Below are 20165 nucleotides of genomic sequence, written 5' to 3'. Positions count from 1 at the left end.
ACCAGCAGCCTCGGTACTAATAGCTCTATCAACATTAATTTTAATGCAGTTCTGAGGAGGCTTAATCCATTCACTTGAAACATGTGCTGGAAGCTCCCGTTCAGCCAATGGAACATACAATCTTTGGCTCGATTGAAGCACAGTTGATATGGACTTGTGTTCTTATAAGGCTATGTTTGGAAAGAATACAAATGCAAATATATAGAGTGCAAAATTAAAAGGTTGATGTTCAAATTCCGATGCCACCAGATGAACTACATCGATACAACTCCCACTCAATAGGACATGTCTCTCCTATTGGGGTTGGGGTTGATCCATTTTCCAACCATTCAATCAGCCACTGTGCTACACTTTTACTCAAATCACACTCCATATTGCAAACAGAGTGAAACCAAACCAGATTGGCTTAACTACAGGACAGTAGAACAAAACGTGTTCCAAGTTTGTCTGTTTTTTATTTTTTTATATTTTTTCAAAAGGAGCCTCTTGCCACCATAACACAAACAGCGTAGTTTATAAAAGCAACCCGAAGGACGGAATTCATACCATCCAATGTCAAGCGATATGATAGAGGATTCCCTGAAGCCCAATCTCAGCCGCTAGTCTGGAATATTGGCCATTCAGTGCCCCAACGGTTCAAACTTTGCTGCTGAATCCCCTCCACCTCCGACTCCGGCTAGCGAATCTCTAACCCAATTGAGTCCATTTCCTAAAACATCATTACTTTCACTTTTGGGCCCATCTACACATTTTGAAAACTTTTTTCTACAATTAATATGAATATAGATTTGACATTTTATTATAATAATAATAATAATAATAATAATAATAAAACATCATTGGAGTTGAATTTGTCAATAGGCTGGATTATGGATATGAATATGATATTCAACAAGCTAGGGACGACATTGTTTCATGTTTTTCAGGTCCCGAAATTCACTGGTTCACCGATCAGGCCGGGTCTATAATTAGAGCCTCATATTATTGTTATTATTTATGTATTATCGTCACATGTCAATGGGCAGCCGGCCGGGGTAGCTGGGTTTAAACTTTAAAAGATTCTAGAAATTCAATTCCAGGGGATGGAGTGAATAAAGCGCCCCAAACGGTGGAAACGTTCCTAACGAAGAGAAACGTTTTGGATTTTGGAATCCACGTGCATTTCATCTCATGGTCTTCATAAAGCTAAAATATCTGATATTTTTCAAATGCATGCATTTATTCTATTTTATTTAATTATTTAATTCGGGGCCTGAAAAAAGCTAAGTATCTGATATTTTTTCTCTTGACGTGGATCAAATACAAACATTTATTTTCTGATGGGGATCAAAATGGAAATCCATTGTTCACATATCTTACAGCAAGGCGTGCATATACATACTTCCTTTTCACCAGAGAATGTGTTCCTTCATCCTTGTGCCATCTCTCTCTAGATCTCTGCCCTCCTCTGCTATATATACTCTGCCATGGGTAGATCTGTATTCATTCCCACCCAAGCTTCTATTCCCTATCTAGCTTATTGTAGGAGGATTTTGTATCTCTATCTATTACCTCCATTATTTCTTGTCCATTGCTTCAAACCCTTGTCTCTGTTCTACCGTTTCTTTCACATATAAGGATGGATTTGAAACGTCAGGTTGCCTACATGAGAAGGTCCCTCTTTGATCAGGTCTTGTTCTGCTTCTTCTCCTCAGGAAATGAAAGCCCATTTAATTTCCAGAATAGGTAGTTTTGTATCTTTTTTATTAAATTTGGGTAAGAAATTTATATGCATGCATGTACATCTGTAGTCAAGGAATATCAAAATGAGGCAACGTACTCAAATTGTGTTGGTAGCTTAATTTGCATTAGAAAATAGCATATCTGGTTTTCTTTAAGTAGGATGAGGTTGCCTTGGATATCGTTCTAGCATGCAAGTTGCAATGCTTAATTTAATTGTTCATTGAATGGAATGGATTATACAACTTGATATTGTATGAGAGCCAGACAATCAGTATATATCGATTGTTCTCGGATACATACATATATACATATGCATGCATATCTCTTTCTATCCCTAAGATATCTTATCACTTTTAGACACCGGCTAGCAGGAAAAAGAAAGAAACAGAAAATGTTCTTTATGCTTTTTATATATACATACATAGGCATATATATCATATATTATATCCTTCTTTGTTGTTTTATAGAATTTCTTGTTTTTACTGGATTAAAGTGTTTTTTTGTCCTCTCAACTGAAAAAGAAATACCAAAAATAAAAATGTTTTGGTTGTTTCAGGGATACCTTGATGAGCAATTTATTCAGCTGGAGGATTTGCAGGATGATGTTAATCCTAATTTTGTGGAGGAAATCGTGACATTGTTTTATAGGGACTCAGCAAGATTAATACTCAACATAGAGCAGGCAATGTGAGCAATCTAAAGTAGAAACATATATATTCTTACCTCATTGCTTTCTAATAATAATGATTATAAAAAATAAAAATAATAATAATAATAATAAGGAGCTACATTTGTCTATGCAGGGAGAAGAGCCCTCTTGATTTCGATAAGCTGGACACCTACATGCACCAGTTCAAGGGTAGTAGTTCAAGGTACAATTAAAAAGATAATTGATCTTCATTATAATACCGGAGAAATTAATTACTACGTACGTACTCTCGCTGCACTGATTCACTCTATGCCATTTTCAAAGTAATTAATATAAGAAAAGAGGTTTATTTTGGTCTTTTCATAAAAAAGGAAATTCAAATTGGGTCTAAAAAGTGAATACTTGGAAATTGACGAAACTATGTAGTAAATTTCCTTTAAATTGATGTACAAATTAAAGAAACGTGGTATATGCCTTTTTCTTTCATAATTTTGGTGAGATGGCATATACCTTTCTTTTTAAGTTAATTGTGAGATGATATATAGTTGACAGAGTGAGTTGTTGGATATATATATGGGCCTAATGACGTTAGAGAACCGGGTTGTTGTCATTGTCTTCAATTTAGCTTGCATTTATAGAGAGGCGGAATTTTAATTATTGCCATTTGTCTTAGTAATTTGCCCTGCGAAGATTTAGTACTGTTTTCTTTTCACCTACTTTTAATAATAAAAAGACACTAACGGAAGGTCATTTGTTGGCAGCATTGGAGCTAAAAAGGTAAAGAGCGAGGCTACACAGTTCAGGGAGTTCTGCAAGGCAGGAAATGCTGAAGGGTCTTCTTCTTCTTCTTCTTCTTCTTCTTCTTTCTATTTCTCAAGTTTCATAAAACATGCATGTTATTGGTGAAATGAAGATACAGTTAGACGTCTGAAATTGAATAGGTTCTTATTGGGTTCAAGCTCCTTGATAAATAATCTGGGACTATATATATATATATAGAATATTGAGTTGTTTAATTAGAAATTCAGAAAAGGTATTCCGTAGACTGTTGGTCAATGTTTGGCATAACAACGACTTATTTTTTCTCATTCCAATTAGCTAGCATATTATCCAAACATTATAAGGTCCCCCCTCACCTCACGATAGGAAAAAGAAGATGGATGGATAGATATAGACATAGAGAGATAACAAGAGATTCCTTCCTCCAACTTATAATCTTTTCTTGGTGGGCCCGCCTTTTTTTTTTTTTTTGTGCAGATGCTTAAGGACTTATCAACAACTTAAGAAAGAATATACAACTTTGAGAAAGAAACTTGAGACATACTTTCAGGTAATCATAACTTCCTAGTGGTTTTTATTTGTGTTTTGTTTATTCAATTAATACCCAATAAAGACAATTTCACTCTCTGTGTATGTGTTTGATATTCAAGTTGGCGAGACAAGCTGGACCGGCTGAGACAGCGAGTCGCCCCAACTGAGGATAACGATTGACGAGACAAGTACAAACCATAATGCAGTCTGGTGAAATGTGTTCCATGAACCCCAACTGCATTTGCATCCAAGTTCACTCTAAAGTAAAAATGAGGGTTTTAGTAATACATCTCTATGTTTTAATTAGGTGCCATTAGTGTAGTAAGGCTCAATGTTCGATTTCTTTGTTGTTGCTTTCATGAATCAATATAAGATGTTTGTTTGAATAACTCTCTCCCTCTCTCTCTAGTTTTTCAAGTTGAGGTTTTGAGAGAGCCCCATTCCAACCATCTACATTCACCAAATGCTTCGCCTAATACGCTCTTGCAACGTACATAATACTGGCAACGGGTTGAGTTGTGCTAACCAGAATCTAACTTCGGATGACCTACACCAATTTAATAAAGAACGAATGAAAATTGCTAAGCGGAAACACTGTAACTCCGTTTAGTCTATCGTTAGAATTGCTTCTTGTTACGAGGTGTACATGTGTGTGTGAGAGAGATGCCTTTTGGTCCACCAAGACCACTACGTGGCGTAACTGTAACCGAACGAAATGATGGATTCACTTGTACCATTCAAAGCCTGATTAGAAATATTCTTAATCCAGTACTGTAAGAATAATGTACCGGCGGATTCAACACAACTCTTTGAAAAAGGAAGATAGAGGCGTCTGTTGGTTTGCATCCAGCCACGCATCCCCTGAAATGGTGGGTGCATGACCTTTTAACCATCTTAATCACTACTACCTTATCTTCATCATTCTGATCAAGGGTGTCAATTGGACTGGATTTGGTCCAATTCGATCCAGTCCAATGTGAATTCATTATAAATGAACCAGGTCCAATCCAATTCAATGAATGTTTTGGACCAATTTGGAGTGGTCTAATTCAATGTCTGTACCATTTAATTTCTTCAAACTCATTTTGATTTAGATTGATTTTAATCCAAACCCAGTCCATTAATACATATATTCTTATCTTATATCAATGGATCAGATATTGACTTAATCCAACCCAATCCAATATAAATTTGTTATGAAAGAATCAGGTCTAATCCAGTCTAATAAATATTTTGGACTGGATTGGTCCAATTTAATATGTCTTATTGATTCATCTAATCCGTCCAAATTAATTTTGGACTAGACGGGATCCAATCCAAAACCAGTCCATTGACACCCTTACCGATGAGTGATGACCGATGTCCTCTTTATATATATAGAGAGAGAGAGAGATGTAGAATCCTTTCATAGGACTTGTAAGATGGGTGCATGTCATCGCCAACCTTCTTATCCCCTCACTTTTACAAAGCCCGCCCACTTGAATCCTTCTTTTCACGCTTAGCTTTAGAGCTCCACCACGTTTACACCTGGGACCACTCCACTCTTAGCTTCTTCACTCTCCTTCAAGCATCAAGCGTATATAATATAAATAGCAGGTCACGTACGTAAAACCCTTAAACCCTGCCAGATACATCGCCAAGTTCCAACACCCCCAGTTGAAGTCACACCAGCAACAAACTCCCGCGCCATTATTCGCTTTCTCACCCTTCAAATAAGACAGGATGTGACTGATGCATATGATGTAGCCCATATTCTATTAATCTATCTATTCTCATGGGTCTGCTCTACTCTAACAATCACCGTCTTTCACACTTCATTTGAATTTTGTACACAAGGGCCGGGTTGGTCCGTTGCAGTATCAAATTAAGCCCCATCTCTTCCCTAGGCCCCCTTACCTCTGTGGCCTAAGTAAACTCAAGCCCAATCCTACGTTTAATAATTGTTGTTATTGGGTCTCTCTTAATTTCTAGTTTCTACTACTAGATCCTGACTCTTGAGCTGCACCCAAGTTAATTTAGGTAATTAGGAGATTGACCCATTTAATTTATATATGTAGGCCATTGCCGGGTTTAATTAATTAGGCTATATATGAATTCACAAGTTGATCACTCCAATTTACAATACTAATTTCATTTAAGATGATATGATATGATATATATAACATGAGGCGGCAATTTACATTACATGGCGGCCGGCCACTAGATCAGTTTAATTACTACTCCTTTCTTTCCTCCTGCGTATTAATTAATTAGTTAAGAGGTAGCTAGGAGTGACAAATTAACAAGTAGTCGATCACACACAAGTGACAAGTGCATATATATATATAGATAGATATAGATATAGATGACTTATGTTTGAAGGGTAGCAAGGTTGTAGAAAGCACCTTGCTTGCTCTTGAGGTGTGCATAAGTTCCTCGCTCTACCACCTTTCCATCTGCAACAAAAGCAATGGAGTCCAGCTTCTTGATGGTATTGAGGCGATGGGCCACTACAATGGTGGTCCTCCCCACCATGATCCTATCCAATGCCTCCTGCACAACTTGTTCCGACTGAACGTCGAGGGCGCTAGTAGCTTCATCCAGTAACAGTATCGTCGGATTCCTTATGATTGCTCTTGCTATTGCGATTCTCTGCTTCTGCCCCCCTGATAGTTGCACTCCACGTTCCCCGCATTCTGTCTCGTACCCATCTTTTAGCGCCCTATTCACATGCAAATTTTATGATATCACATATCATGCATATATATATATATATATTCTTCTGGTTTCGCCAACTAATTAACTTAGTTATCACATTGATCATCAGCACTTACTTACCAATCTCCGATTATATTGCTAGCACAACCCAAATCTATCTAAGCATGCATGCAGCATTTTATTAGTAATGGCCCAATATCTGAATTGATCCAATTTCCAATATTTGTGGATAAGATTCAATTCCTAGCTATTGGTATTGGATATCCAATAATCCATTTGCATGCAGCACGCCCTAGGGCGGGCTAATCATTTAGAATTCAGTGTGGGGCAGAATTCATTTTCCCTCCCCCCTTAGCCCCCTAGTAGTGGCCGGCCCGAATCTAAAGTAAGTGGTCCAAACAAAGCCTTTTTTAATAAGGTAAGGTACTAACTACTAAGGTGCATTTATGCATAAGAATTCATCCACTTCTAACTTCATGGATCATCACCACTGCCTGACTATAATTTATAATGTGATGCCGCTGGGTCGCCTCATGGTAATTAAGGAAATCTGATGGATGATATACATGATCGATCGATCAATACTTACGAGATGAAATCGTGTGCATTAGAAGCCTTGGCAGCCTCGACCACCTCGCTCTCGGAGGCTTCTAGCTTTCCAAAGACGATGTTGTCACGTATGCTGCCGGAATATATGACTGGCTCTTGGCTCACAAGTGCGGTGTGGCCTCTGTACCACCCAACTTCAAGTTCCCTTATGTCCGTCCCATCCACCTTCACCGTCCCTCTCTCTGCATCATAGAACCTCTGAATTAATCCTATCACTGTTGATTTGCCGCACCCGCTTTTTCCGACTAGGCCGATGCTCTTGCCGGCCTTCACCTCTAGGCTGAATTGGCGTAACACTAGACATCCCGGTCGACTTGGGTATGCAAAATCAACCTTCTTCATCTCTATCCAACCACTTACCTTGTCCAACTTCCTGCCACTGCAGGTACCGTTTCCCGGCCCCTGATTCAAAATCAACTCCATCAATCAATACGTGCAATTTAATTATATATGCATGACATAGATGTGGACATGCATTATATGGGCTGAATTCAATATGATCTGTTGGTTTCAACATGGACTGAAAATAACAGCCCCAGCTAAAGCCCAACTTTGATTTGTGGCACCCAGATTGCTAACCCTTGCAGCATGATGAGCCAAATTCTTGCTCAATTAATTGCATAGCTTGGTACAGGAAGCCCATATTATATATACTAGCCCAAGAACAATGCTTCAAGACTAGCTAGCCCAAGTGTAGTTCGGATTATCTGAGCGCTTTAGCTGTGTTAGGGGCTTTTTCAACCAATAATAACTTTCCATGTCATCCAATTAATCTCCTTCGCGTGCATGGCATGGCTGACATGGCTGACATGGGGTGTTATATTATTGGTTGAATCATCTCTAAGGCAGCCATCTACTGCAGCTAGCTAGCTAATGCTCATATGAACAAGTATTAAGGATCGAGTTTAATTAATTAATTAAAACCGAGAGAAAGGTTCTTAATTGGTTCTTACATGGTAAGAGTAAGACCCCGGGATCAGGGATTGTCTGTCAAGCACCTCGAACACCGATGCAACTGCAGTGGCGCCCTTGGCTAGGTCGGACGTCATGCTCCCGGCGTCAGCTATAACCTTCCCAGTGCTCACCAATATGAAGAAGGTCTTGAAGACGTCCCCAGCTGATATCTGTCCTGATTCCACCAACTTCCCACCAAACCAGAAGTCCAGAGCCCATGACATGAAAGTCAGGCATTGTGCAGAACCCATCCCTATCCCAGCTAGCCACGATTTCTTCCTCGCTGCCTTCCTTGGCTCCTCTTGAGCTTCATCAAAGAGCTCAAGGACCTTCCCTAAACTTCCAAATGATGTAACGATCCTGTGATTGTACACGGCCTCCACTGCGATCTGGGTGCTCTGATTTTGCGCCTTTATGAAATTCAGTGAAATGCTAGAGAGTAGAACTTTTCTTGTATAGAAGCATAGTATTGTCAGCGGTTGAACGGCAATCATGACTAGTGCAAGCTTCCAAGCAACTGCTAAACCCATCACCATGGCAATGATCACGGCCGAAGAGGTCTGCACTAAAAGGGACAACCTATCCGCGACTAATGATTTAACCATGGAAGCTTCATTACTCAGCCTGGAACATAAGGCGCCACTTGAGTTGTGTTCTTCATCAAACCATGCGGTTTCGAATGTTAAGATCTTCTCTAGCATTCTCAATCGAATTCTTCTGGTGAGGTGCTCACCCATGTAGGCGAAATTGTAGTGTTGGGAGAGGTTGATGAGTATGGAGATGAGGGAAAGGGAGGAGAAGACTAAGGAGTATGTTCGGATCCGTGCGCGCATCTCTACGTGGCTCTGGACGAAAAAGGCAGAGATCATGCCACCGATGGTTATGGCGTAAACGGGTTGGACTGCACCGAAGATAATCGCAGAGAGGCTTCCCATGACACCGTTCTTCCATTCAGGAGAATTCAACAACAGAAGCCGAGTGAAAGATGGAGGGGGATAAGACACAGGCAACGGATTCTCAACAGGAAACGGTGACATGAATGAAGTGGGGCTCTTGTTTATACTCAACCGGCCAGCACTACTTCTTGCAACCGATGAAGACATATGGCATAATTCTGACGTTTGTTCAGTATCGTCACAGCTGAACTGCCTCTGTAATTTTGCCAGTCTTGCATAATGACCGTTTGTTTTGTTAATGAGCTCGTTGTGAGATCCAATTTCAATAATAGAACCGCCATTGACCACTGCGATTTGGTCTGCGTTCTTCACCGTCGAGAACTTGTGTGCAATCACCTGATTGTTAAATTGATTATTTTTCAGAGAATAAAAAAGATTAGATACTGATTGAATATACGGTTCAAACTTAATCAGACAATTGAAATCATCTAATCATATTGACTTTTAATATATATATATATATATATATATATATATGAGCCCTAAGTAGTTCCTAGTGCAGTCAGCAGTGAGTCTCGAGTCTCACCAGGGTGGTTCTTCCCATGGAGGCCTGATCAAGGGCATTTTGGACCAGTGTCTCGGATTCTGAATCAAGGGCACTCGTAGCTTCGTCAAGGAGGAGAATTGCCGGGTTCTTGATGATGGCTCTAGCAATGGCGATCCGTTGTTTTTGTCCCCCTGATAGAAGAGCTCCGCGTTCACCAACCTGTCCAACAGCTCAAATTAACACATTAATTAATTTAGAATGTTAGTATGTTACAACTTTGTAGAAGGGGGATATGGTCGGGTCGGGTCTGGTCGATGACTCCGGGTTTCCCATTCCATCACGACCGAACCAGGATCATATAATATAATGAGAAGCATTTCAATATATGATCGAGTAAAACACTGCCCACTGGATCACTGCTCACTCTTTATCATCGATGTATGTGATGACGTGGATCAATATTGTAAGATATTAACATCATTTTTGCCAGGCCAGAAGGAGACAAGTTGACAAATGCATCCACAATCAACATTTGGTTTGGTTTGGATTATCTATCGACAAAAAAAAAACTAATCATTTGGTTGGGGTTAGTCTTCAAAATAGACTAAATATATAAATAATAACTAGACACTTCGTTCATTTGGCTGGGATTTAAAGCTGGCGCGGCGAGGGCCCACCAACAACCGGTGGAGCCCAAACTTCTTTTTTTTTTTTTATTGATGGGCAGCCCAAACCTTTAGTTGAGTTGATGTTAACGGTGGAGAGAAAATGCAAACATCTCTCTCTTACTTAACTAAACTATGTACGGAAATTTAAGGTTTTATTTTGTTTAAATAAAATAATCTCACATTAATTCCATGGCTTTATCATAAAGTTACGAAAATTTGAGGTCAAAGAATAGACCAGAAATTTAGAACGAAAGTTCTAGATGCAAAAAGAAAAGGAGTTAGAGTTGTAGGACAAAATCTAGAGACATTAAGGTTGCATTTGGCATTAATTCCTTATTTTAAGGATATATCTCTTTTTTACATTTAGTGTTCATATGAGCATTTTAATCATAAAAATCAGATAAGTCTTTAAAATAAGAAATGCCAAATGCAGTCTAACTGATGAATTTTTTTATCAATATTATAAAAGCAAGCAGAAAATATTAAACACCTACCAAGGAGTTTTAAAATATAATGAAAAATGGTCCACATGTAGAATAAAGACAATTAAATATTATATATTAAAATATAAGATATATGATATATTATCTGCTGAATTTTTGGAAAAAATGTTTTCAAATTTCAGAAAGAAAATTTGTTTTATTCCGAAGGAATGAAATGGCAAAAGTCCTAATAATAAAAAAATTTGCTTTAAACCCCAGCTTAAATTAATAATCTTTCTAGACTGAAAATTTTTCAAATTTCAGAAAAAAAAATCGTTTTTTGTGGTTTTTTTCCTTCTTTTGGTAATGATGTTTTTAATGGTTATATGGACTCAATAATCGGACCATATTGGTTAAAGTGGTCAACCCATGATCCAGTGAACTTTCCATTTTCATATCTGTTCGGTTTTAACAACACTTGGGCTGTGTTTGGTTTGATATAAAATAAAAGAGAAATAGAAAATTTAAGGGAAAATTTTTAAAGAATTTTACAAAATCTGTTATCTGTTATGAATTTTCCCCTAATTTTCAATTCTCTGTAAGTTTCTATCAAATCAAACTTCATCATATTTTTCTTTTATTTTTATATTCAATGCTTTTTTTGTTTTACTCTCACCATGTAACTAATTTACCGTGTATATATAGGGGGTGAGTTTTGGTTTTACTTGGACCCGACCCGGTTTCCAGCTATTTAATTAGCACCCCGTAGTTGCACGGCAAAATAAGCAAGAGATGAAAGACGACCCGGATACCTGGACCCACCTTAGTCTCATAGCCTTCAGGAAGCTGTCTTATGAAGTCGTGAGCATTTGCAGCCATGGTTGCAGCAATGATCTCATCCATGGTGGCATCCGGTTTTCCAAACATGATATTCTCCTTTATGGATGTCCCGAATAGGGCATGTTCCTGACTAACAAGACCCATTTTCCCCCTAATCCATTTTAACTGCAACGTCTTAATATCCACTCCATCGATCCTCACTACTCCGTCGTCGGCGTCGTAAAATCGTTGCAGTAATGCAATTGCGGTCGACTTTCCACTCCCACTGGCACCTACAAGAGCTACAGTCTTTCCTGCTTCAACCTTGAGACTGAAATCTTTAAGCACAACAGTATCGGGTCGAGATGGGTATGTGAATTTGACGGATTCAAATTCGAATTCACCACGAACTTGCTCTAATACTAGACCTTTCCTGTCTTCTCCGTCAATGGCCGGAATTCGATCAATCCGACTGAAAATACGAGTTGCAGCCACTGAAGTTTCTGTGAAGTATTTCAGCTCTGGGAGAGCCATGCCCAGAGACCTGCACGCATTACATTTGGGGAGGGTAACCAGTAACCACATCAGATTAATTAATTTAGTAAAATAAACTAAAGATCTAATTAGCAATCATATGATCAGAAGAGAAAATTAACTACGTACAGTCCACCCAAGACGAATGAAATCCCAGCAGCCCAAATGCGTCCTCCACTTTCTCCTTTGTACATGACCAATCGGCTTCCATACCAAGCAAGGAAAGCCCATATGGCAAATGAAAGCCCAGTGCTTCCCACCGCCAGCCCTTTGGCAATACCCTGCTTGATTCCCAGTTTTGTTGTTGTATCCAATATTGCTGAATATCTCTCCACAATTCTCCTCTCGGCGGTGAACGAATAAACCGTCTTAATGGAGCTTAGAGCCTGCTCTATGATGGTATTTGCTTTGCCGTATTCCTTGTAGGATTTCTTGGAAAGGTAGAGAAGGTACTTCCCGTATATCATTCCAGGAATAATCAGAAGAGCAACCAGAGGAAAGGCTACCAGGGAAAGCCTCCATGAAAAGTACATCGAGAATGCAAGTCCAGAGATGAACACAGACATGTGCATCAGAAACAGTGGCACCTGTACCCAAAAATATATAAATAACAGAAAACAAATTATAACAAGTTGATCAGTTAATTTGTTGCAGAATTTCCAGTAACTAAAGCGCCTAATAAAATTAAGAAAGAATCTAGAGCAGACTTGAAAAACAGTTTTACAGATAGTGGTGAACAACCAAACAACTTTTCTTTGGCTGCCATTCGGGGATGGGGAGGTGTCTAGGAGAGTTTTCGGGATCTAGATTGTATAAACTATGTTTTTATAATATACATCCTATTTACCCATGTGCTTCTTTTAGCATTATAAATCTTATATATTAAGAAGTTGGAAGCTAGCGGTGAATTATTTATATGCTCTATACAGAGTACCCATTGATTCTTTCCAAGAAAGTTTGGTTTCAAATTCACTCTGGCGGTAGTCTGGTCAGTGGCCACCCATTAAAAGTAGGAAGGGATCACAGATTTCCAAGTCTAATTAGAATCAAACAACCGGACTGAAACTGCGCTCTTTCCGCTTTATATTATACTACTACTACTACTACTATATATATATATATATATATATATATATATATATATATATATATATATAGCACAGAATATATATATGGTATAGGCAACCGTATGGTATGTCATGAACATGATAGATGGGCTAAATGATGATATGATGGTTTGACTTTGAAATGATCAATACCTTCTCACTTAGAAGCTCTTGCATCAGTGAAGTATCGTTGGATATACTGTTTATAACCTCAGAAGTAGTTGCCTCTTGTGAATCAAAGAAGCCAACTTCCTGTCTAAGAACAGCTTCCAAATATTTGTAACGAATCCTCAGTACCTGCCTTTCACTGGTTCGGCTCCAGCAATAGCCTTCTGCACACATTCTTCTTCACTAAAATCAGTTTATGTCCCATTTCTCATTCTCAACTTAAGTTATCATGCATGATCAAGAGATGTTAGTATCAGGAATTACCCATAAAAGCCACCATCATGACTGCTAAGCCCAAGTATACAAAGTACAGACTGCACTGTAATTAAGGACCCAAAATTTTAGTGTGGAAGAAGGGAAACCAGCAGATAGCTAATTAAAAAGAGAGCAAAGGGATGAGAAAACCAACAAGAACACCAGATGATGAAAGGAATTGAATGGGGTTCTGATATCTAACCTTTTCTACACCACCCATGAAATTTCCTTGATTCTCTTGTGTCTCTCCAAATCCTAAGCTGTTCATGAGACGGCTGGCGAAGACTAATAAGCAGTTTGTTGACATCCCATCTCCGATTGCTCCAACAGTACCCAACAACATCAGTACAACATCAACCCAATCGGCATACCTGAAAATCACAGCTACAGATTTCCTATCTTTGCTTCCCATCTCTCCTTTCACTGGCTCCTTGGAAGATCTCATCTCTTTTCTTTCACCCTCTTCCTCCCGAGTTCAGTGTTGCAGTGAATCTGTAGATATGCTTTATTTTCTGCAAAGAACAAGCAAGTTACAGAAGGAGAAGAAAACGGAGTATAGGGGAAGATGGACTGAACTTGTGATCATTACTTGGAAGAGATCTCTCTGCACACACACACATATATATAGAATAGCATCACAAGCCACATATGAAGGTGCAAAAGGTGTTACTTCCACGAGACTACCCGATTCATCATGAGCATTATATGTGGGCTTATGATGCATAGAATTTCTTTAGGTGTTGTGGTTGTTCTTTTCATTCTCTCAGTACTTCCAAAAGCATGCACAAGTCTGTCTATTAGTAGCTTTTTCAATTATTTTCAATAAAGATGACTATGACTAGTGTCTTATTGGTCCTTTTGTTGTTCACTTTACGTTCTTTGCTTTTTGGTTGGTTTGGTATGCTGAAGCAATTCCGCGTTTTCTCTTTATTATTATTTTTTTTTATAGCTTTCGAAATGCTTTTAATGTGACACAGTTACTTTTAATCACATGTCCTTTCTGTAGGTATTGAATTTGAATGCCATACTTTTTAAGTTTTTTTTTTTTTTTTAATTGAAAGCATTCTATCTGCATTTGTCATTTGGTATTTTTCAATATTTAGTTGTACATCCATTTCAAATTCATTCAACCAGTGGATGATACCAAGTAACAAGTAGTTATAATTAAAAAAGAAAAGATTTCGTCGACCATTTTATAAACACACACGAACACACAAGAAGGGCTGTAATGGCCCCATACCAAAATAATAATCCTAGGCGTGATCTGATGGAGTGATCTAGAAAGTGGCCTTAATGAAAATTTTGAAAGCCTTTACATTAATTAAGGGAGGTTAAGATATCTAATTAGTGATTATTCTTTCAGGTATACTGTACACTTCTCTTGTTGAAAGATAACAATTAAAACCATGGTTTTAAAAAACCACTTAGAAATAGAACTGATTTGACCATCGGTTTTTGGGTTGATAGTTCAAACGGACGTTTGTTCTAACAATAAAAATTAAGAAAATAAAAATAAAAAAATGGTCAATAATTATTAAACGGGTCGACGGTTTGACCGTTCGGGTTAACAGGTCATTGACTGATTTAATGGTTTTTGGGCAGATACCGGGTTTGGACGGTCCGATCATCCGGATCAACGTCGGTTCAAAAACCATGATTAAAACAAATTGAAAGTGACATATCCAAGGAGAAGAATAATCGAAATCAAGACTAAATGACCATGGAGAACAAAAAAAGGGAAAAATAATTTCAAACAACTCAATCAGAACCAATTGAGATGGTCAGAAATAAATAAAGGTTATCATCACTGTTATTCTTGATTTTATTTTATTTGTTTTTGGATTTTTGCTTATTTGTAAGGCTCGTTGCTCTTGTATGATTTTGAGGGTCAAATCTTATAGCCCTTTTTTTTTTATGATCATTAATACAATTGGTTTAAAAAAAGTTGAAAGATAACAATTAATTGGAATGAAGTGATATGTTTCATGCTTGATTCCAAATGGCTCAGCCTATATAATTGCCAGGTTCATAGTTCGATTTGGTATTGTTCATGCTTGATTCACAATTACCGATTCCCAATTAATTCATTAATAAATGTTTCCTTTCAACTTTTCTGCATTGAATCATAAAGAAGTCAATTTCCTAACTTAATTATGAGGTTAATTTGAGTATTTTTCAATAGACTTGTTGCCCTCTATGAAACTCAAATAAATAAATAAAGAAACTTTTTCAAATAAATAAATACACTCAATAACTAATCTAAAAAGAAAAAGCAAAACAATTTTAAGGTTCACACATGGGTATGTAGAATCTGGCCCCTCGGTCTCTTCGAATCCTAATATAAATCCTATAATGTCTCGTACATATTGCTTAGGCCTTAGGTTGTTTGAGCATAGGAGGTTGGGTGCATGTGCTTGTGTCTCCAATTAAGCTACTTATTAGGTCCCAGAAACTTTCATTTTTATTTGCTCATCATAATGAAAACTAAAGCCATTAGAACTCTATTAATCGAGCATTAATCTCACATATCAAAGGGTGGTCCAATCACAATCAGGTTTCAAAAAAATAAACACAAAACTGTTTTCTCTTATTTCATGGTTAAATTTTACTCTTAATTAATCTGACATCGACCACTCTTTGAGGTGAACTCGACCAGCCTAAATCATCCAAGATTTGCTCCACCATCAATTACTATACAAAATGTGTGTTGCTCTAATTGAAGATATAAAAAGACATATCTAATCAAATAATTCTTCCTCCTGGGATCTAATATTGCACATGTGTCTCTACAGACCACCATGTTATAAATAAAAAAATAAAAACTGTTACTGTTGAAAACAATAAACATATAGTAAGAATGGCTACAGAATGATTCTCTGTCTTTTCAATTTTTTGTCTATACCATATCTCTTTAACGGGTTTAGTAATAGATTATGATATAAAGTATGACTTTTCACTAAAAGTGATAATTATTCTTCCATCCTTGGTAACCAATCCCTGTAATGGCAAATATAGTCTCTAAGGCTGAACCCATTTCTTTCAAATGTGCTGGAAATTAAAATACCAAACGATGATCTTGTATCATTTATTATATGTTATAATTAATCTGTTCAGTACAAGTAAGGATATACGCGTTTCTGAGTTGTTTACTCTTGAACGAGATACACATGCTTTAGAATATATATATCTTGCTGTGCTAAAATTTAATAATTGGTGCAGTGTAAACATATATAATTTTTGTTTCTAATTAAGCTACCATCGAATCCCGTACATATCTTCATTGGTTAACATGTTATGGATATATGGTCTATGGTAATTAATACTCGACAACAATCTAATCGATCGACAAATTAAGGAGGTATTTGTCAAGTATTTTTCTGTGGCCTTTTTGGGTTTTTAAAGTTTGAAAGATTAAAATTTGGTATTTCTCTCTTTGTATGTTCTAAATGGATTTCATTATAATACTAGAAAAATTTATAATCAATCAACTTGCATCATAAAAATAGAAATCAATCAGGTGGGTTTTTACCAAAACATGGGTTGTGATTGGTCGAAGGCTTTCTAATATTATGTCTTTCTAATATCATATATTTTTCCACCCTAAAAAGCTCATGAAAGTCTAAAATGGCCAAAAAAGCTTCAAATGAAACTCCGCATCTTTCTGCAGTTAAAATCTATCATTTAACACCTCTCTAGGTCATGGTAGACAAGAATACTTATCAAATGGTCTACATCATTAAAGACAAGAGATCAAAAGCTCGTTACATCTTTTGACTAGATGTTCCTAAAAGAACTTGCTAAATGGCACCTAAATTAATAAAGCAAATACATGCATGTTCATTCATTTTGCATGAATCTCATATGTCCAATCAAGGAGTAAAGACTTGGATGGATTTGAAGCCCTATTTTGCTAAAGTTTTTAAATCGAAGTTGCCTAAGAATGGGTGATCAGGATGTGTCTAGCAGACGCCACATGTCAGGATCCGCAGGATGGCCAGGTTGCCTCCGGCCAATGTCACGTGTCAAGATCTGTAGGTCGGCCAAATACCCCTACACCACTTGCCCCAAACTCTTGAGGCCATAGTGACCGAGGTTGGTTGGCGGCTTGCATCAAGGCCACGGCTTCGACCGAAGAGATTATAGTACATTCGTGTAGAGGCGTCAGCCTTGACTGCGAAACTCTTCTTAGCGGTTTGTCTGCTCCATTCATCCTTTGCGTTGATAAAGGATCGCTCTAGGCCGAGGTTGTAGACCGTGGCCTATATGGGCGTAGGATATCCACGTGCATTGCTCGTGCCCCGTACGGGTGCTGACGTCATCCGCCATAGTTCCGTATGAAAGACAGGCATCGAGGTCGAATGAATGAAGCCATGCACGAGACGATACGCGGGGGGGGCGATTCAATACATCCTTGAGCCGGAATCGACGGGCAAACCGGCCTCGTCTCTTGGCATCATTTCGTCTCCCAAGGTCAATGTCACACGGAGCCCGTTGGTTCGGGTGTTAAGTCGGCAGGTCCACGGCCGTTGGATCAATTGGATCTGAGTCGTACATTTTTCTTTAAATAGAGAGGCTAGTTGAGCGATTCTTCACCATTTTCTCAAAACCTCCTGCCTTAGAGCTATTGAGGACACCTTCGTTATCAACAACCAATCCCTTAGACCTTCTTTAACTAACATCTTTAGGTAAAGAATTCCTGTCTCCAACATGTCAACCTCGGATTCCAGTTGTGAGGCTTATAACCATCTTAACTAGAGTACTCCTAACAACACTCCTAGTAGTGATGGAAATGATAGCAATGACTCTGAGATCTCCTCCCGGGTGTCTAGCATCCAAAGTGTTGCGAGAGAGGGTCATGCCTCACAGGGCCAAGCACGACTAGCAAAGTGCAGACTCTGCCAATGAGAGTACGATTCCACACGGTCGAGAGCCAACGCCTCAGGGAATGTTCTTGGGCACCCCTATGTGATAGATGTGGAAGAGGTCGAGGAGCCCACGGCCGAGTCCTTGGTGTCCCCAAGGTCTTCTTGGTAGTATGTAACTAACGATTTTCCTTTTTCATGTGCAGATGGTCTCTTGCTCGGCCGGCCTGTCCGATAAGGTCAAGGTGCTGATCCAACAACTTCGACAGGCGTAAAGGAGATTGAATGCCTAAAGCAGCAAACGGTTGAGGTGCAATCCGGTTGGGAGGTGACCAAGGGCCGAGCATGAGTGTCGCAAGAAAGTCGAGGTCGAGGGGGCAAATAACAAGGAGCTCATGAAGGACTAAAGTCATCACTGGCCTCAATGGAGCAATAGCTGGAGGAGTCAACTGCAAAGGCAATCAAAAAGTACAAGACCTCAGAGGAGCACGAGACGAACCTAACCACCTTTGCCTCCCAAGCTAACTTAGAGAGCTTCGACGGCTACAATGCTTAAGTGACAAAATTCCTTCCGAGCTTCGACGTTGGCCAATTGGGTCCATTCGCCATTGAAGCTCAACATATAGTAGATATACTAGGGACGGACGAGAACCCAACCGTCGATGCTACTGCCAATGCCCCTGCCCGGGCCGCCGCTCAGGCTAGAGGGGGCCAATAAATTGTTTTCTTGTTTTCTTTTGTTTGTGCCTACGTGCCCCTGAACTTGTATATTTTTTCGTCTTTCCTTTTTTTATAAGGGGCCGACGCCTCCCCCATAAGTGGTCTTTCCTTTCTTCTTTTCTCTTCTTTCTCTTCTTCTTTTTTGTTTTGTGCAAAGGGCCAACGCATCCCCTCGAAGAGGCATCTTTGTAAAGAAACTTGCCATCATTTAGTAAAGTAATTCTTTATTATAAAAGTGTTATTTACTTAATATTTCATGAGGACATTCCGTATTATAGTCTTTTAGGCCGATGCCGATACCACAACGTTTTGTATTTCGTGACTAAGTTATGAACATCAAGGACGGGGTCTTGCTTGTCATCCATTCCAGGGACACTAGTTAATTAAATTATGTTTGTTTTTTCTTAAGGGAAAGTTTTGAAGATGTTCCCGTAGACAACGCCAATTGTTGCTGCCAAATGTGGAGTTGAGGGCAACAACATAATTTCTAGCATTCGAGGTCGACGGGTCCAACCTACTAAGAGAAAGAAAAAAGATGTTAAAGGCACCAGGAGTTATCTAGGGGTGAAGAATTCAATGGTCAAGTTAGCAAAAGGCTGCAAGGGGTTGGACCAAGTAAGAAAGGAGATTTAGAGCTTGAGTTCTAGAGATTGTCTACCTCAATGTGGGATCCCCTTTTTATAGTTGGAATTGTCAAAGAGGAATAATTGAGAATAGGTGGCAGCGATTAACAGTGGTTGGTGATGAATGGTTAGGATGTATATAAACGATGGCATGTGTCAGAATCCCCGATATGGTCAGGATACCTCCCACCGATGCCACATGTCAAAATCTACAGGTGAGCTAGATACCCCTACATCACCACCCATCGATTGCATCACGACGAATGGAAATTAAATGGTACGTTTCACCAAGTTTTAAAGATGTGGAGTGAAAAAGCACAACATATGCTTGTGCTGATTCATTGCTCCTTATTAACTATCGTCAATGTTCTAATGGAATTTCAGTTTTCAGAGGTTAGGTTCTGCATAGCTAATGAAGAGCGGAGGAAGCCATTAAAGATGAATATGTAAAGCGATGATTGTGAATGGTATTGGATTTATAAAATATTACTTTTTTTTTCCTGAGAGTGTGATAGTGGTATGGATTGAGATAGACCCACTTTACCACTCTAATCCAAAAATTATAATCTCCATCATGGCCTTGATAATCATACTTTTATCATC

The 20165-nt window shown here is 38.6% G+C and overlaps 2 protein-coding genes across 2 annotated transcripts; one reads left to right on the top strand and one right to left on the bottom strand.

The window, feature by feature from the left end:
• Positions 1-1009: 1009 nt before the first annotated feature.
• On the top strand, positions 1010-4071 carry LOC104592055 (histidine-containing phosphotransfer protein 4-like). Its single transcript, XM_010251202.3, has 6 exons — positions 1010-1669; positions 2279-2409; positions 2526-2594; positions 3133-3204; positions 3629-3701; positions 3802-4071. Exons 1-6 carry the CDS (start codon positions 1619-1621, stop codon positions 3847-3849), a joined length of 444 nt encoding a protein of 147 aa, XP_010249504.1. The 5' UTR covers positions 1010-1618; the 3' UTR covers positions 3850-4071.
• Positions 4072-5810: 1739 nt separating this feature from the next.
• LOC104592054 (putative ABC transporter B family member 8) lies at positions 5811-14065 on the bottom strand. Its single transcript, XM_088893858.1, has 10 exons — positions 13947-14065; positions 13560-13869; positions 13367-13421; positions 13088-13266; positions 11958-12415; positions 11298-11838; positions 9425-9604; positions 7942-9234; positions 6969-7390; positions 5811-6383 (listed from the first exon to the last, which is right to left on the bottom strand). Exons 2-10 carry the CDS (start codon positions 13800-13802, stop codon positions 6032-6034), a joined length of 3723 nt encoding a protein of 1240 aa, XP_088749984.1. The 5' UTR covers positions 13803-13869; positions 13947-14065; the 3' UTR covers positions 5811-6031.
• Between the last annotated feature and the right edge of the window lie 6100 nt (positions 14066-20165).

The sequence above is a fragment of the Nelumbo nucifera genome, chromosome 8, assembly GCF_055504915.1.
Source record: "Nelumbo nucifera cultivar China Antique chromosome 8, China Antique-T2T, whole genome shotgun sequence".
NCBI lineage: Eukaryota > Viridiplantae > Streptophyta > Magnoliopsida > Proteales > Nelumbonaceae > Nelumbo > Nelumbo nucifera.
The sequence above is the reverse complement of the archived record's forward strand: the minus strand, read 5'-3'. Positions and strand labels throughout refer to the sequence as shown.

Excerpts from the sequence above, each read along its gene's own strand:
- LOC104592055 (XM_010251202.3), top strand. The coding sequence starts at position 1,619 with ATGGATTTGAAACGTCAGGTTGCCTACATGAGAAGGTCCCTCTTTGAT. Across the intron at positions 1,670-2,278 it reads GAAGGTCCCTCTTTGATCAG|GGATACCTTGATGAGCAATT; the intron begins GTCTTGTTCTGC and ends TGGTTGTTTCAG. Across the intron at positions 3,205-3,628 it reads AAGGCAGGAAATGCTGAAGG|ATGCTTAAGGACTTATCAAC; the intron begins GTCTTCTTCTTC and ends TTTTTTGTGCAG.
- LOC104592054 (XM_088893858.1), bottom strand. The coding sequence starts at position 13,802 with ATGAGATCTTCCAAGGAGCCAGTGAAAGGAGAGATGGGAAGCAAAGAT. Across the intron at positions 9,605-11,297 it reads CTGAAGGCTATGAGACTAAG|GTTGGTGAACGCGGAGCTCT; the intron begins GTGGGTCCAGGT and ends GCTGTTGGACAG. Across the intron at positions 7,391-7,941 it reads CGGGGTCTTACTCTTACCAT|GGGCCGGGAAACGGTACCTG; the intron begins GTAAGAACCAAT and ends ATTTTGAATCAG.